This window comes from Miscanthus floridulus, chromosome 4 (assembly GCF_019320115.1).
Source record: "Miscanthus floridulus cultivar M001 chromosome 4, ASM1932011v1, whole genome shotgun sequence".
NCBI classification, from domain to species: domain Eukaryota; kingdom Viridiplantae; phylum Streptophyta; class Magnoliopsida; order Poales; family Poaceae; genus Miscanthus; species Miscanthus floridulus.
Window position 1 is genome coordinate 107,864,060 of NC_089583.1, and position 17,697 is coordinate 107,881,756.

The 17,697-nt window shown below is 45.4% G+C and overlaps 2 protein-coding genes across 2 annotated transcripts; one reads left to right on the top strand and one right to left on the bottom strand.

The window, feature by feature from the left end:
- Positions 1-8,663: 8,663 nt before the first annotated feature.
- Positions 8,664-11,415, top strand: LOC136552521 (putative F-box/FBD/LRR-repeat protein At5g44950). The gene is made up of 4 exons (XM_066544091.1): positions 8,664-9,625; positions 9,735-9,869; positions 9,986-10,401; positions 11,037-11,415. Exons 1-3 carry the CDS (start codon positions 8,717-8,719, stop codon positions 10,349-10,351), a joined length of 1,410 nt encoding a protein of 469 aa, XP_066400188.1. The 5' UTR covers positions 8,664-8,716; the 3' UTR covers positions 10,352-10,401; positions 11,037-11,415.
- A 313-nt stretch (positions 11,416-11,728) lies between these two features.
- On the bottom strand, positions 11,729-15,763 carry LOC136552522 (equilibrative nucleotide transporter 3-like). The gene is made up of 9 exons (XM_066544092.1): positions 15,445-15,763; positions 14,487-14,555; positions 14,272-14,376; positions 13,775-13,930; positions 13,534-13,677; positions 13,335-13,440; positions 12,717-12,892; positions 12,452-12,612; positions 11,729-12,352 (listed from the first exon to the last, which is right to left on the bottom strand). The coding sequence occupies exons 2-9, from the start codon at positions 14,523-14,525 to the stop codon at positions 11,986-11,988; spliced, it is 1,254 nt and encodes a 417-aa protein (XP_066400189.1). The 5' UTR covers positions 14,526-14,555; positions 15,445-15,763; the 3' UTR covers positions 11,729-11,985.
- Between the last annotated feature and the right edge of the window lie 1,934 nt (positions 15,764-17,697).

The window sequence follows — 17,697 nt, forward strand, 5'->3', positions numbered from 1 at the left end:
AACTCTTGTATGTTGTTAGTCCAAATAAGTCCATGTGAAGGAGTTCTAGCACTCTTGTGGTTGACATGAAAACTTTGGTTGGATGAGTATTTACAACTTGCTTGCCGGCTTGACATGCACTACAAAGCTTGTCCTTCTCAAACTTTACATCCTTCAACCCTCTCACCAAATCATTATTTATTAGCTTCTTGAGTGAGCTCATTCCAACATGAGCAAGTCTTCTATGCCATAGCCACCCAAGTGTTGTTTTGGTGAAAAGGCATGTCTTCAAGTTAGCATCTTCAGAGGTGAAATCCACTAAATATAAGTTATTGTATCTAAATCCTTTGAATATCACTTGATCATCATCCTTCTTAGATACAACAACTTCCTTCTCAGTGAACAAGCATTGAAAACCAAGATCACACAATTGTCCAACGGATAGCAAGTTGAAACTCAATGAAGCAACATATAGCACATTTGAGATAGAATGATCATTTGATATTGCCACTTTGCCCAATCCTTTAACCTTGTCCTTTGAATTATCTCCAAATGTGATTCTTTCTTGTCCATCTACTTCTTCATCTAGTGAGGTGAACATACGAGGATCACCGGTCATGTGTTATGTGCAACCACTATCAATAACCCAATGACTTCCACCAGTCTTGTAGTTCACCTACACACAAGAGATCAAGCTTTAGGAACCCAAACTTGTTGAGGGCCCTTCACCTTCTCAATAAGTGACTTTGTAACCCAAATTTTCTTAGGCCTATTCTTGTTTAGAGGTCCCAAGAACATGACTTTCATCTTTCCACTAGAATCCTTTCTAAGCATGTAATGAGCATTGAATGCAAAAGGTCTAGCATGCTTAGGCAAGGGTTATGGTGGTGGAGTTTGGCACTCATGGGCAAAGTGACCTTCTTGTCCACACTCAAAGCATCTCTTTGGCTTCGACTTTGATTTATGTTGTTGTTGAGCTAGAGCCTTCTTCTCTTGGTTTGCCAAGTATCCAATGCCACTTCTATCCATCTTCATGACGGTGTTCATTAGTAGCTCACTTTGAAGATGCTTACCTCTTGTGAACTTTCTCAAACCAATCTTGAGATGCTCTTTCTCCAACTTGAGCTTCTTGTTCTCTTCCTTGAGAGCATCATTGTTTTTCTCTTCCTTGAGCTTCTTGTTCTCTTCTTTTAGCTTCTCATTCTCAAGCATCAAATCATCATCATGGTCAAGAGTTTCTAGCACAATAGTGTTGTGGCTTTTGATTTCTTCAAGATCTTTCTTGAGCTTTTCATTGTCATTCTTGAGCTTGACAAACTCATCATAATCATCGGCCTCAACCACTTGCTTGCCCTTGCTACTAGAACTTTGCTCAATGCTTTCAATGATCAAATCATCACATGATGTAGCTATATCAATCTTAACAACATCGTTAGTAGCATCATGTCGCTCATTGGATAGAAATTCTTGAGCAATGACAAGATTATCATGATTAATCTTAAGAGTAGTGTATTCTTCTTTTAGCTTGTTGTGGCTAGTGATGAGCTCCTTGTGCATCCCCTCAAGTTTATCATGTTTATCTTTAAGCTCTTTCTTAGAAGATTTGAGCTCCTTGAGTTTAGATGATATAGCATCATTTACTTATCTAAGCTCGATACTAGCCTTTTTCACCATATCACATTTTGCTAAAAGTGAATCATTCTTAGCTTCTAGCTTTTCATTCTTAGCTCTAGTCTTTATAATGATCTTAGTGTATTGTTTTAGCAATCTAGCAAGATCATCATAATAAGGTGATTCATATTCATCATCATCACTATCGCTATCATCATTACTAGCATATTCATCACCACTACTATCATCATCATTTGATACCTTGTGTTCACCCTTGGCCATAAGGCATAGGTGTGTAGAGGATGATGGCAGTGGTGGTAGTGAGGATGATGAAGAGTCAATAACAATGGCGGCCACCTTCTCATTGTCACTATCATCATCGGATGAGCCACTAGATGAATCAATGTCCGTGAGCCAATCACCGACGATGTATGCCTTTCTACTCTTCTTCTTCTTGTGGAAGTCCTTCTTCTTGCCATCTCTCTTCTTGTATGGCTTGTTTTTCTTCTTCTCATCTTCTTCTTCATTACTTGAGTCATCTTTCTTGCCCTTGTATTTATTCTTAAACTTGTCTTTCTTGGGCTTGGTGCATTGGTTTGCTAGATGACCAAGTTCTCCATAATTGTAGCAATCCATCTTGGAGGCTGGCTTCCTTCTAGAGCTAGTGAAGAACTTCTTCTTCTTGCCATCGAACTTGATGCCATTCTTGTTGAGCTTCTTTAGCATCTTGGCGGTTTTTCTCACCATGAGAGCAAGACTTGCATCATCAACTTCATCATCACTTGAGCTCTTATACTCAAGTCTTGCTTTGCCCTTCTCTTGGCTAGCTTTGAATGCTAAGTTCTTATCTTTCTTCTTGGTAGAGGATGAGCCATCTTGTGGCATGATGTGCATATACATCTCATGAGCATTGATCTTTCCCAAGATTTGTATTGGTGTAGCGGTGGAAAGATCATATTGATGAAGCACGGTCACAATATGCCCATATTTATCAATGGAGAGGACACTCAAAATCTTTCTTACAACATCGGATGGTTGCATTTGAGTGAGTCCAAGCCCATTAACTTCCTCTACAAGAACATTCAAATGTGAGTACATCTCATTAGCACATTCTTTAGGAAGCATCTCAAAAGAGTTAAGCTTTTTCATGACAAGATGATAGCGTTCCTCACGCTCACTCTTTGTTCCCTCATGGAGCGCACAAACGTCCAATCATAGTGCATGGGCCTCTTTGTGGTTCCTCACCCGATTGAACACATCTTTGCAAAGGCATCTAAAGATGGTGTTTTGAGCCTTTGCATTCCATTTCTTGTAATTTACCTCATTGCCTTGTAGGTGTGTAGCATCCTGAGGTTTTGGGAAGCCTTGTGAGGTGGCTCTAAGTATTCCAACATCTAGAGCTTCTAAGTACGCCTCTATATGAATTTTCCAAAATGGAAAATCATCCCCCTCAAAGATAGGAGGAGGTCCATCCTTATGAGACATCTTTCTCTAGGTGGTTAAGCCTAAATACGTGAGCACAAGGCTCTGATACCAATTAAAAGGATCAAGATACCCAAGATGGGGGGGTGAATTGGGCTAATTCTAAATTTCTTTGTAATAATTAAATCCTACAGTTAGCCCAATTAACCCCTTATGCCTAGAAAGCGTTTCTAGTGTTCTACCGCACAAAAAGTCTTACAACCTAAGTTCCAATCCTACTCTAGCATGCCATTTCTATGAATATAAAGACAAGTATTGAATTGTTCAAAGTAAATGCTCAAAGTAAAGAGAGAAGGACAAACGCGGCGATGTTTTGCCGAGGTATCAGAGAGTTGCCACTCCCCACTAGTCCTGGTTGGAGCACCCGCGCAAGGGTGTAGCTCCCCCTTGATCTACACAAGGATCAAGTGCTCTCTATGGGTTGATTCTTTGACACTCCGTCGCGGTGAATCATCCACAACCGCTCACAACTTGAGTTGGGTCATCCACAAGCACCGCCGGATAATCACCAAGCTCCTAATCACCACCAAGTCGTCTAGGTGATGGCAATCACCAAGAGTAACAAGCACGAACTCTCACTTGACCACGACAAGCCTAATGAGAAGGGTGGATGCACACTTTGCTACTCTTGATCTCACTAATGATGGCTCTCTTTGGGATTCTCAAATCTCAATCACCTCACTAGGATCTTGCTCTTCTTCGCACTCTCAAAGATGTTTCTTAGCTATTGGAATGAGCAAAAGTACCCCCACACACGAATGGAGGAAGTATTTATAAGCATGGCTAAAAAACAAACCGTTATGTGCCTCTACGGGGTGATCAGACGCTCCGGTCATGTTGACCGAACGCACCAGTTAGTTCACCCTGAACTCTATTGTTTAAGTGGTGACCGAATGCTGGGCAATGTCCGGTCAACACTGACCAGATGCGTCCGGTTGATTTTTCCTCTCTGGAACCTTACTAGAGTCGACTGGACGCTGAGACTCAGCGTCCGGTCAATACTGACCGGACGTGTCCGGTCGTGATTTTCCCTCTCTAGAACCTTACTGTAGTTGATCGGACGCTAGGGACTCAGCGTCCAGTCACTTTACCTCTCAGTGTTCGATCACTTCTAGACGACTTCACCATGATCAAATGAACTGACCTGGACTCTGCTCCAGCAGTCCGGTCACACCAAAGCCAGCGTCCTAGTCAGTATTTGACCCTCCATTCACTTCTAACTCTCGATCATGTGTGAATGAAGTTTGCTTCAATTGATCTAAGGGCTATTTTGGAGCTACCTAGTGCTAGATTTAGCAAGTGTGCACCACACCTAACTCACTAGACTCACCTAGGTCAAGCTACCCAGTCCATACCCCTCTTAATAGTACAGTCAAAGGAAAAACAAAGTCCTAAACTACTCTAAGTGTCTCTTCAATACCAAACAACACTTAGAACTAGTCCATCCTTAACCTTGTCGTCCATCCTTTGAAAACCGAAATGATTTCCATCGTAGGGGCATGACCATCATGATTGCCCAATCGATCTTCATTACCGTGACCTAACTTAATTAGCCTCTACAAAACACATGTTAGTCACAGTAATTACGTATTGTCATTAATCACTGAAACCCAACTAGAGGCCTAGATGCTTTCACGGAGGACACTGAGGACAACACTGGCAGACTGAGCGAGCTCATCGCTCTAGCAGAGGCGGGCTTGTAGGCGGAGGAGGCTGAGGACGACACTAGCAAACTAAGCGAGCTCATCGCTCTAGCAGAGGCAGGCTTGTAGGCGGAGGAGGATGACTGATGCTGTTCTTCACTCAGGCCACAGAGGCCACAGATGAAGCGAAGGCCACTTACTACAGGCGACAGATAGATCAAGAAAATGTAGGTGAGCCTAGCCACATGAGCTAGACAGGAGGAGGATGCGTTCTTGACTACAGGCATATCAGGGCAATATCGGTGAGCCTAGCCATAGCAACAAAGTTGTGTTAGAGGACCGATACTCAGATGACGAGTTTCTTACTCAGTATGTTTCAGACTGAGGATTGGTACAAGTGTGCTAGTTCAATGTTTTATATTTGGTATTTGTATCATAGTAGAACTTTCTCGGTGCTGCGTTGTGTTTTATTTGAACTATTTATGTATTGTACCCATGTAACAAACTACTATTTAATTTTTATAACGGACATTGTGTTATCTCATTAAACTTTCGCCATGAAAAATGGTATTACAATGTTGCTAGTTGAGCATGGCAGCGGTGGTCAAAGCGGCAACAAAAGGAACAAGGCACTTCTATTATGTCGTCTTGTCGATTTAACAAATAGGTCAACAGGAAGGATAAGTGCACGAGACAATCAATACACAAGTTCAGCAGTACTAACTTGTACACGTCCCAAGTTCATCACAAGTTCGACAATGCCACTATTTGACATAAGTTCAGCAAGTCATAACTATGAAACAAGTTCATCAATACATAAGTTCGACATTACTCGACATACTACATGTTCCATCAGTATATGGGTGTCCGAGTATAAGTGCATCCTAAAGAACTCCTATGACCCAGGAGTATATGGTGACCGTGGACATCACTGCCTCTTTGGACAGTAAAGGCAGCACGTTAGGGGTGAACCCAACGTCGGTATGGTCTCACTGGTGGTACACCCAATGGTACTGCTGAGTGTAACTAGGACCCTGCAATTATAATATAGGCATCGTACTTACAATGTTTAAGTAATTGTGATGAATATGGCGAAGGGTTGTTTCAAGTACCTGTGCGTCGAACTATGTAGGAAATGGTGCATCACCAAGCTGAGACATCCCAATCTCATTGTAGTCCTCCTCCTCGTCCTCAGTCCTCATCCTTGTCCTCCTCAATGTCGTGCTCCGCAGGACCCTTGCCACGATTGTCAGGGAGTACGAACATAAGAGGTCCCACCAGCCATCATGTTCGGAGGAACCTGCTCGTGTCGGTATAGTGCTCGAGCATAAGGAACTAGATAGGTTCGGGTCATATGGCATCTCCCATGGAGTATCCATGCAGCTGAGCTTCTGTGCCAGCTTCTTGCAGCTCCTCCTCACTTTCTACAAAAAAAGAAAACACAGATGAATGAGTCATGGGAACTATTTAACCACTGTCATGTCTCTGAGAATAGAATGTACATCGACGAAGACATGTAGAATGTCGTGCGGCTCCCCTCTGGTCTCATGAAGTCACATGGCTGCTTCGTTGGACAGACTTGTCAACTGTGATGCTTGCATACACAAGCGAGCTAAGTTTCGTATCACTACAATTCATAGGAACACCGACGTACAGTTCTATTAAAATTCACAATTCTTACCACGTGCCTCTATAGCAGGGGCTCTCTGAAGCTGTGTCTCCATCCTTGTCGCCTCATCGTACGCATCAGCGATGTCATCCTCGTCTTCGTCCTCATCAATTGGCTTGTTAGTGTAGGGGGCCTGCATATATGTGTGGATACTCCTATACAACCATTGGAGGTAGCGGTTGAAGTTGCGTTGGTCGTGCGACGGTATCTCGACGATCAGGACCCTTTGTCGACTGTCCCATTCGTGGATGAACAGGGCGTGCGTCACGGCCTAATTCTTCTCCTTATACCTGTTTCTTTCGATCGTACCTACAAGTTTAACGTAAGTTAGTGGTTGTATGTATGAACATGACCGCTAAATTATTATATTTTAGTTGTCGCACCCGTGCAACTTTCTGTTGGTTGTGTACAGCGGCAGTGGGCATGACTGTAATCTTCCGAACTGCCTATACACCCTTATAGCGTAGTGCATCTCGACCACGTGGAAGAAAATTAGTGGCCCGTTAAAATGCCACTCGTCCGACTCTTTCTCAGTGCGAGGACTCAGGTACCCCTCTAGCTCAAATCTGGACCACAGACATCAATTCACCTGAAAGTTAGGTAACTACAGTTAGGTTTTTGGAATAACAAAAAAGCAACAACACCAACTAGCAGCATCAAAGTGGTCGTTCCCTGGTGTTGTGTCAGGACGTCTAGCGTGTCCGAGTACTGCCTGTACTGATGCTTCGGGTTCCCTCTAACTACCTCCGCTTCTTGCCAGACGTATAGAGCAGTCGGTCCCGCGTCCACATGATTTTCATGCCTGCATTGAATAGGATAGTCAATCACAAGTGCGGCATCAAGTTTGAGGAAAATAAAAAATCGATGCACTTACAGGTAAACCGTGAACAACGGGCCTCTCGACTGGCCATCGCTCCCAACACTAGTAGGTGGGAACAACCTCCTAGGTTGGCACCTCATGTACTGCGTCGACAGGCAACGCAGAGCTGACGATAGATCCATGCTAGGACCGCGCTGCCCTAGTTGTACTGCTCCTATATTCTCCTATGACTAGCTCAGTATGTTGAGAAAGGCCCAGCTGATATTAATATATATTCTAATTATAACTATACTAACTAATCTAATATTAACATCTATACAAGACTAACTACAACAACTAATTATACTAAATACAATGCATAACTAGACTCACTAACTGTACTAACTAAACTTAACTAACTTTACTCACTATACTAACTTACTATCAGCCTGTTCGGCTGGGCTTATACGATCAGTATACGATCATGGATTATAAGCTGAAATAATATTTTTCTCTCACACCAAACCAGTCCAAACCAGCCAGCAGTAAATAATCCACGATCGTTTACGACGAAACGAACAGGTTGTATACTACCTATACTAACTAACTTTATTAAGTATACTAACTTTACTTATTGTACTAACTTACTATACTAACAATGTCGATTCAATCAACAAATACACTAGGGGAGTACCTCGCGGCAGTGGCGCTCATCCTCGCAGCGGCGGCGGCGCTCGTCCTCACGGCAGCCGTGTGCGCTCGACCTCGCGGCGGCGGCGCGCTAGACCAGGACCGGGAGGCGCGGGCGTTGGCCTCGGCGGCGACGGCAGGAGGACATGGGATAGAGAGAGGGGCATACGACAGTTGAGAGCGGTGTACAGCGGCGACGCGCAGTGAGGACGGTGGCGGGCGCGGCGGGCAGCCGCCATGCGTGGCCGGAGGGCGCGGCGGGCGGTCGACGGGCATGGCGCGCCGGCGTGCGTGGGCGGGGGGGGGGGGTGCGGCGGGCGGGCGGCGGCCGTGGCACGCCGGCGTGCGTGGCGCGGCGGGCGCGGCGGACGACGTGCGGTCACATGCGGCCGCGGAGGGCGTGGCGCGGCGTGCGTGCGGGCGCGGCAGGCAGGGCGGTGGCGTGGCGCGGCGGGACTGGGCCGCGGGCCTATATTAGGCTCTGCCGCGTCCTGGCGAGTGACGCGTCACTGTCGTGCCTTGATGCGTGGCGTGTCACCGCCGCGTCATGATAGGTGGCGCGGCAGAGCTGGCCACGTCACCGGTCAGGGGCCCGGGCCTCTGCCACGTAGGCAGCCTCGCCGTGCCCCATGCATGGCGCGACAGTGTTAATTTGCCACGCCGTGCGAATAGGCGCGGCAAAAGTGATAGATTTAAAAGAAAAATAGGCAAGGTTAGTTTTAAAATTAGTTTAAAAAATGTGGTAAAAAAAATTCCCAGTCGCAGGCCGCAGCCCACAACTCCGATTTCGCGGGCGGTTCCCCTTCCCAAATCCCCGCCAGGCCGCCGCGCCGCCATTCAGCCATGGCGATGGTCTCCGGAGCCAAGAGGAGGAGAGGACTGGAGGGAGAAGAAGAAGAGGAAGATGAAGAGCGCCTCGACCGCATCAGCCGCCTCCCTGACGGCGTTCTCGGCGACATCGTCGCCCTCCTCCCGACCAACGACGGCGCCCGCACGCAGGTGCTGTCCTCCCGCTGGCGCCACATCTGGCGCTCCGCTCCTCTCAACATCGATCTGGACATCAATCCCGATTACCCCCTCGGCGCCAACAACGTCACCGAAATCGTAATCTCGCGCATTCTCTCCTCGCATCAAGGCCCCTGCCGCCGCTTCTCCATCCCGGAGCACTACCTCCACTACAGGGGCCTCCCCGTCACAAGCCTGGACGGCTGGCTCGAGTCCCCCGCCCTCGACAGACTCCAAGAGCTCGAGTTCCACTACGGCCGTCCTCGTTTGTCGAAGTTAGCGCTGCCGCTGCCGCCGCCTCCTGCATCTGTACACCGCTTCTCGTCAACGCTTCGCGCTGTCAGCTTCGGGGGCTGCGGTTTTACAGATGGAAACAATGCCAGCGGTCTCCACTTTCCGGTTCTCAATCAGTTGAGCCTTTCGGATGTCAGATTCTTGGAAAGTTCTCTACGTGCCTTGCTATCTGCCTGCCCTGTCCTGCAGAGCTTGCTGCTAATGGGCTCCATTGGCTTCCCTCGCGTCCAAATTGCGTCCCAAACCCTCCGAAGCATCGGCGTTCGATCTAGTTGTGGACCCATGAATCTGCAACTGCAACATCTCATCATCGAGGATGCCCCCTGTCTAGAAAGGTTACTTTGTTTTGATTGCTTTTGCAAGGGAATCACCATATCGGTTATCTCGGCGCCAGAATTGCTTGTTTTGGGGCCACGCAGCCCCAGACTCCAGTTTGGCACCACAGTTTTTCAGGTACCACTATCACCATGCTTCTCACTTTCATATCCATGAAGATCTTTCTCCAAACAAAGTCCCTAGGTTTGACTATGATTCTAACCTTAGTACTTTGTGCTTTACCTAGGGATCAGGCCTTGTTAGCTTGAAGATGGTGATGCACAGTGTGAAGGTCTTATCATTATCAGAGGAGCGGCTTAGTTTGGATGTGGTTATTGGATACATGAAATGTTTTCCCTACTTGGAGAGGTTGTACATCCAGGTGACTTCATTTACTTCATAATTAAGAGGCCATCTACAATGTTTTTGTCACTATTGTATCATATACATGGTCTAATGCTAGATTGTAACTATTCTCTGTTCATTTTGCCTTTTCAGACAAAAATGGCAGGGGAGAAAAATGTGTGGTGTCGTAAGTACAGGAATCTTATTGGCACTCTCGATATTCGTCTAAAGAAAATTGTGTTGGCAGGCTATCGAGGCAACACGTCACATGTTAACTTTGCCAAGTTCTTTGTTTTGAATGCGAGAATGCTAGAGTCCATGAGGCTTGAGTTATGTATTGCAAAGCCCAGTCCCAGCAATGCATGGATTGACAAACAATATAGACTACTTCAGACAAAAAATAAGGCTTCAAGGGATATGCAGCTTGATTTTGCGTCTGATTATGGCCTCTATCTGACGTATTCGTTTTTTCGCCCTGAGCAAGTACACGATTTGTCAACAGCTGACCCCTTTCCGTGATATGTCTGGTTCCTTCTTATGACCATAATAACCTCTGTCCTGGCTTGGAGGTAATTCTATGCTTTTCATATCTGAGACTTGAGTCAACAGGGAAGTAATAAAACAAAATCTACATTTGCATATCCTGACAAACCAAGTCCTGGTCTATTAGTTGTCTTAGGTGTTTCATTTATACATATTGATGCTGGTCTGAAGGTTATCAGTAGTAAATATATGACTTCTGTATATCCATAATTACAACATTTTGCTCCATTTTATTGACTGAATGGTATACTTGGGCTGCAAATATCTGTTTTTTTTTAATTATTGTCTTTATGTTTGAAATATATGGCAGTGGAAAAGAATATTGCATGGTAGGCTAAATAAGTAAATATTGTTGAGCAAGGAAATAATAGTAAGTTTTTTTATAGCTTCCAATGGTAACCCAAGCCCTGATGCCAGTTGAATATCTTCTTGAATATAAGCTATTGATAGGACGATTCCATAAGATTCAGTAATTTTCTTTATATAAAAAGGCAAAAGTCATTTTAGCACGGAACAATCACAATTCTGCAATCTACTGTTAGCTTTTGGTGACATTATCATAAGGTATTGAGGCAATTTGATAATCTTATGGCTGTCACTCGTCTTATCTGATGAACTAATATCAGTTAGCTGTACTAAGATTCGGACCTTGTTATTTCAGGCACGAGCTGCATGCTTATCAGGTTGTACCTGTGGGCAGACAAAATGGAAATCCAAGGGACTAGTTGAATGAACTCGAAGAATTAAAAATCCAGGATCAGTTTTGAGGATCTGAAGACGAAGTTTCTTTTGTTCAATGACTGTACAATCGCGTGGCTGCTGAAAAAATTGACAGTAACAATTGTCAAGGAACTAACAAGTAACAACTACCTATACCTTGTAATGATGCTGGTAGTTCGTGTAGGTCCATGTTCGCTGATCCCTTGGTGATTAGCTTCGTGGCCGGTCGTTAGTTTACGTTTACATTGCTGCAGTACTTTCTGAACCTTGTAGTTTCGTTACGTTGGTAATGAAATTCGGTTTTTACCGTGGTGGGAAAAAAAAAAAACTCGTCACCTTTCCGTTTCAAGCTATATTGGTGCCAGAATAGTCAGTATAATTCTTATATCTCTATCGAGGTAATATGAAGAAGTTATGATTCTTGTTACAATCTGTGCAGAAACGAATAGATTTAAACCTCGTTGTTTGAAACTGTGAGATTTGAATGTTGCCATTTTATTTGGCGACACGAGTAAATTCCTACAAAAGTTTGATTTGGGTAATTATTTTTGCAAAAGCCAAATTATATTTTAAGAAAATACACCCCCGTGCTCAAGCTCACAGCTCAACCAAATCAAAATAGCTGTGGGAATCTTCAACTCTGCACGAACTCCAATAATATTTCATTCCAGAATACTATACAACATTCAAAAGTTGGAACAGAAAGGGAGTGATTGCATCTGGAAGAGATTTTCAAATGTAGCCAGATTACAGTATCCGTGTTCTCTCACTGACTAGTATAGCTACCTAAACACAGAAGAAATTTTCCTTTTTTAAGGAAAAACAAGAGGGGGAAACAGTGATCTAAAACCTAATCGATCCCGCACAGGACCCACGTGCAGAAGACGTACTCACCAGCCCTTGCCAATGAGCCAGAGCCAGTCGAGCACGACGCCTGAGAAGAGGCCGCCGAGGAGGCAGACGATGAGCACGTTGCCCAGCGCGTTCTGCTCGGGGCCATTGTAGCCGTTGGGCGCCTCCATGAGCACACACACGGTGAGGTACCCGTTGGTGAGCCCCAGGAAGGAGGTTAGGAAGATCATGTACCCCTGGTCGCCGTATTTGGCCGTGAAGTAGAACGCCGGGATGAACAGGAACCGTGCCAAGACAGCCGCCATCATGACCTTCCGGGAGGTTAGCTTCAAGCACGGGATCAGTGGCACGTACCTCCCGATCAGGTCCCACACATTGTACATGGCAATCAGCACAAGTGCGTACCTGAAAATATAAGATTTCTAGCATTTTTAGTGCTCACGAAAGAAACATCAACAGATTGGAATTCTGATTTGTAGAGCGCATAAAAGCAAGAAACTTCACCATGATCCTAGGTTGTGTTCTCCAGTGTCTTCAGACAAAAATCCTGGGAAGATTGACAGCGTCAGGACGTATATCAGGTAGATATCGATCGCGTAGTCGATGTTCTGCATGAGCAGCTCTTTAGTGGTCAGACGCTTGTATTTCTGTGGATCCTCCTCGATCTGCACGAGTCACCCACTGAACATCATGAGCATTCAGATCTCGAATGATAAAGTTGCAGCGAACCGCACAATTGTTTGGTATCTATCACAGGGGGAACGCATACTTGTCCGTGTTGTTCAGCGATGATCCCTGCAGCAGCAAGGTCGCTGGCAACAGTCTTGCTACCTTCAGCGGCTGCCTTTGTACGGTAGTACTTCACGATGGGTAGTTTGGCGAAGACGAACGTGTATAGCAGGAGGCACACCAGCTCGAACAGGCATGTGATTGAAAAGAACAGTACTGCACCAAGTAATGAAAGACATGTTATTTGACAGACAAAGATCATGATCTTCTGTGAAATTTCTAGACATGATTGGAACAGGGCCCAACGGCACATCAAAGGGAAGAAGAGAGTTATGAACAATCTTGTTGATGAGATCATTGGATCATTAAATCCTATCTGATAAAATAATCCAGGAAATGCAAGTATAAGACCTTGGTCAAAACAGATGCAAATCCATAGGTCTAGTTGACATAGCAAATAAATTCTCAAGAAAAGATACCTAAAATGCACACAGATCTAAACCACCCATAGTATAACCTCACGCTTTTGGCATCCCGTTAAATTCCCATGTTTGCTTCAGAATCATATACTTTTATTTTGGAAGTGTCAAGATTTGTTTTCTTAAACCAATAAATAACTTAACTTAATCTGAAAATGTTTCACAAAATTCTGACTTACTAGCTCCAATGCGAAGACCATCTTTTGAGTTCTCAAAAGCTGCCTTGGTAATTAATCTCAAAGCTGATGTGAGAACCCCTGATGCAGCTAAGCCTGCCATGAAGGACTGAAAACCAAAAGTGCAATACAAGTCATGAAAACTCTGAATGACTGCAAACAGCAGCATAAATGACTGAGAAAAGACAATGTGAGATGTTACCTGAATGAACTCTGGGCACATTAAAGAAAGGTCGCCAACCAATGCGCCTTGACAATTAGCATCAGCTGTCCCAAATATGGCGCTAATTATGCATACACCAATGAAAACTCCAAGCCCACCATGTCCTTTAGTTGCAACATCCAGCTAGAGCACCAAAACGTGATTGCATGAGCTCATATGGTGGTATACTAATCTTTACTGTCCTTCTTTTTCTTTAATGTTGTGAAGGCAATGTGCTTACAATTATCAATGCAAAGGAACCGAGGAAGAAAAGGGAAAATCCTGCAAGATTTCTCAATCTTGTGTTCATCTTTGCTTCATAGTATGTCATGATGAGGGTTATTCCAAAGGCAAAAGGCTGGTAGGATAGCGTGAGTACTCTTGTTGGGTGGTAATTCTGCAACAATAACATATTTGTTACAAATTTGAATGTATGGATACAACAAATACTGCAATGAATATGGGACTAACTTTATCTTCTCAGTAACCATTAAAAAATGAACTGAAATTAGAACGTTTGAGAAACCATATCAGTAGAAATGCAATTAACAATATCATTGGATAGTGAGACATTGCAATATTAACTGTTTGAATATCTGAATAGAATCAAATCCTGGTTCCATTAAGTTTATTCGACGAAACAAAGACAAATCAAGGATGCCACCCCCCATGTTTTTCAACTTTGCTGCTAGCCTGCTACTCTGCTACACTGAAACTGAACTCATTCCAATCATGTACCGGGAAGAGATGGGAGTAGTAATCTTCAATGGTGAGCATACTGTTCCACGCGAAAAGGCTTCCATTTCCCAAAAGCCAGCAGACAAGTATACCAAGGAATTTCCCCTGTCAATTTTCAGAAGCAACCTCATGAGTACAAATCAATCTGCAGCTTATACAACGCTACTTGGACCTGTATCTGAATTCGCAGAACAGATGAACAGAAGCGAAGGTACCTTGACAGGTGCCTCTGCACCTGCTACGTCCATGCTCATGGTAACTGTATATTTTCCCCTGCGGTGTGCCTATAAAGAAAAAAAAAAGATTCAGACACGTTATTTCGATTTAGACATCAGGAATGGAAAGAACTGAACAAACACACTTCGATTCTGCTGTCTGTCAGCTAACGAGCTCACAAGTCCACAGGTTAGAAAAAGGAAGTGTTTCCCAACTACGTATCGTAACATATCTAGTACTAGGATGATTAGATACAGATTGGTTATCTAAAGACGCAGACTACAGAAGTAGGATTTCCTAAACAAAATCGAACCCGATGTCCTGACCCCACGAAAGCACGAAAGAAGCCTCAACGAAAAGGGGCGGTGAACTACACATCCCCACATGCGATGCGTCTTGAGCTGGGCTGGAGTTTTAGTAGGAGAAGTTTCAGACGTGCAAGCCACCCGTCGCTACTCACTAGTCACTGTTGCTACCAACCACCGAACTGGATGGAAGGAAGGACCAATAATTCACGGGACGAATCCGATACGACGCGGCCACCGATTTTTCTATCTGCCAGAACAAGAACAAGAACAAGCGCGGGCGGCCGTCGTGCGTCGTGTTCCACGCCACAAAACATTTTTATTAAACTCTGAACACACTAGTCTTCTATTAGCAGTACTAGTCTTCTATTAGCAGTAGATGAGCAGATCCTTCCCCTTGGACTTGGATGGAGGACGTACGGATGAAATCCACGAAGAAAAAAAAAATACCGTCGACGCAGCCAAACAGGCAGGAAGGCGCCTTAGCTAGCGACTGGCAACAGCCGAAAAATCACAAGGAGAAACTCTCCCAATCGTCGGCGGCATCTCTGTCTTTCCGATGCCTTCACCAGAGACAGAGGCAGAGGAGAAGAGCCGAGGCAGAGAGACGGGACGGGACGGGAAAGGGAGGAAGGGGTTAGCAGCAACTCACTGGCCGGCGCGGGGGCCAAGTCTCGGTGTCGTCGGCGTCGTCCGCAGCGGCGGCGGCGGCGCCCAAGAGCGGCTGGCGGCCGCCGAGAAAGCCGGGGAATGGCAAATTGGCAACGACCAGTCGACCGCGACCCAGGGAGTGCGGGTTAGTTAAGCGAGCGCGCGGTATCTTGATCCGACGGTGTGGTGTTTACATAGCAGTTGAGATTCTAGGCGCGGACGCAGAAGAATCTCCGGGCAACGTGTGCGTTTGTTCCGTGAGGGTGAGGGTGAGGGTGAGGGTGAGGGTGAGGCTCAAGCTAGCTTAGCGCGTGGGAACAGCGGCGCCATGGCCAACCACCGAACGGCGGGCCCGATGGATACCTGATTGGCTTGCCTGCGGGCTGGAAATGGGACGGCGTTCACCGGCTAGAGTTAGGGTTACAAATGGGGATGGACTTGCCTGCGCAACCGGAGCCGGATGAGAAAATGATCCCAAAAACAGAATCAAAACACTGAGAAACGTATAGATCTAGGGGCTAGGGTTAGGGTTACGAATGGGGATGGACTTGCCTGAGCAACCGGAGCCCGGCGCCGGAGAAGACGAGGGCCACACAAGGGCAAGACGGGATTAAGAAGGACGGCGAGCGACGGTGGAAGAGAGACGGGGAGGCGGACTCATATGTTCATCGACAAACAGAGGAGAATGAGTAAAAAGGAAGACGGAGAGGGACTGAGGGAGCAGGGAACTCAGGGAGAGGTGATGGAGCGGCGGCGATATCACCGGATCCAAGGACGACGGTCGCACCGGCGACGAAGATGGATCGACGAGAGGAAGCGAAGATGGACCGAGCGGGTGTCGACTGTCGAGTGCGGCTGCGGTTGGGAGGCGAATGGGATTAGGGTTAGGGTGTCGAGTGCGGCTGCCACGCTCGGCGTCAAAGCTCGTGACGGAAACAATAATAAAATATGTGATATTCAGTTGTTTTTGCCTATCAATTGAATTTTTTCCCTATACTTACATAGTCTTCTAACTATATTTACACTGTCTTAATACTATATATACAATAATTTTTAGTGTAATTTATTGGACAGAGTGGTGTAAGTTGGGAATAACACAAATATATACCAATTTTTTTAAAAAAAATACAAATTATTTCTATGGATTTCAGACATCAGAGAAATATATGTCAAATTATTCACAAATTAAAAAAAATACAAAATCTTTATAAATTTTTGAAATGTCGTGCCACGCTGCCGCCACCGACACCGAAGAAGGCGTAGCGTCCGGCCTCGGCTGATACTCCGAGACATGGTACTGCCACATGTGTTGTTGTTGCTACTGCGTTGGCATAAGTTGCTACAACTGCTTCATCATCATCGGCGACGAGGTCGCGGCAGGGAGGCCCCGTGGCATCTGCAAGCAGCAAGTCCACCAGAGAAGAGAAACGCAATCAGTCAGATCCAACGCTCGAATGGATGGAGCGGCGTGACACTGCAGGCGTCCGACAGATCGAACGGTAGCTCCCGGCCGGAGTCGATCCAACGCTGGAAAATTTGGTTGACAGTGAGTAAATCACGGGGTTGACGTATAACGTTCCCTATTTTTAGGCCTCGGCGCGTGAGAGTGACATCTTACTTGTTTCCGTGTCAGCTTATATGTATATATATATATATATTAATTTAAAAGGCTATATCGTCGTGCTAAACATGGTGTTAGATTCAATCGGATTTTAAAAGGATGATGATGGCTGGTCAAGAGATGGCAAAAATTCGATCTCATCTCCGTGGCTGTCGGCGGAAAAGCCACGGTGGATCTCGTCTGCCACTGCTAGCTCTATCATTTGCCTCCATTCTGCAAAGGGATGGTGGCATATACAACAGCGTGCAGCTCAATAAAAGTCACTCTGTTTTCTCTGAAGCAAGATATCCATTCTTCCGAGCGCAAGCTCAAACAGCTCGGCCATCGCTGGTCGCTGCACAGGGAGAATAATCGCCCAAAGTGAAAAGGCTCCCAGCTCGATTTGACCTAAAATGTCGAGGGGACAGCGACATCTGCCGTCATGGGACGGGAATCCGCTAATCTCAACCTCAGCCACCCGCCGTCTCAGGGGCTGTTTGCTGCAGGAACTCTTAAAATTCTTGTCATATCGAATATTTATTAAATATAGATTAATTACAAAACCAATTGTATAATTTACGACTAATTTACGAGACGAATCTTTTAAACCTAATTAGCCCATGATTTGACAGTGCTGTGCTACAGTAACATGCG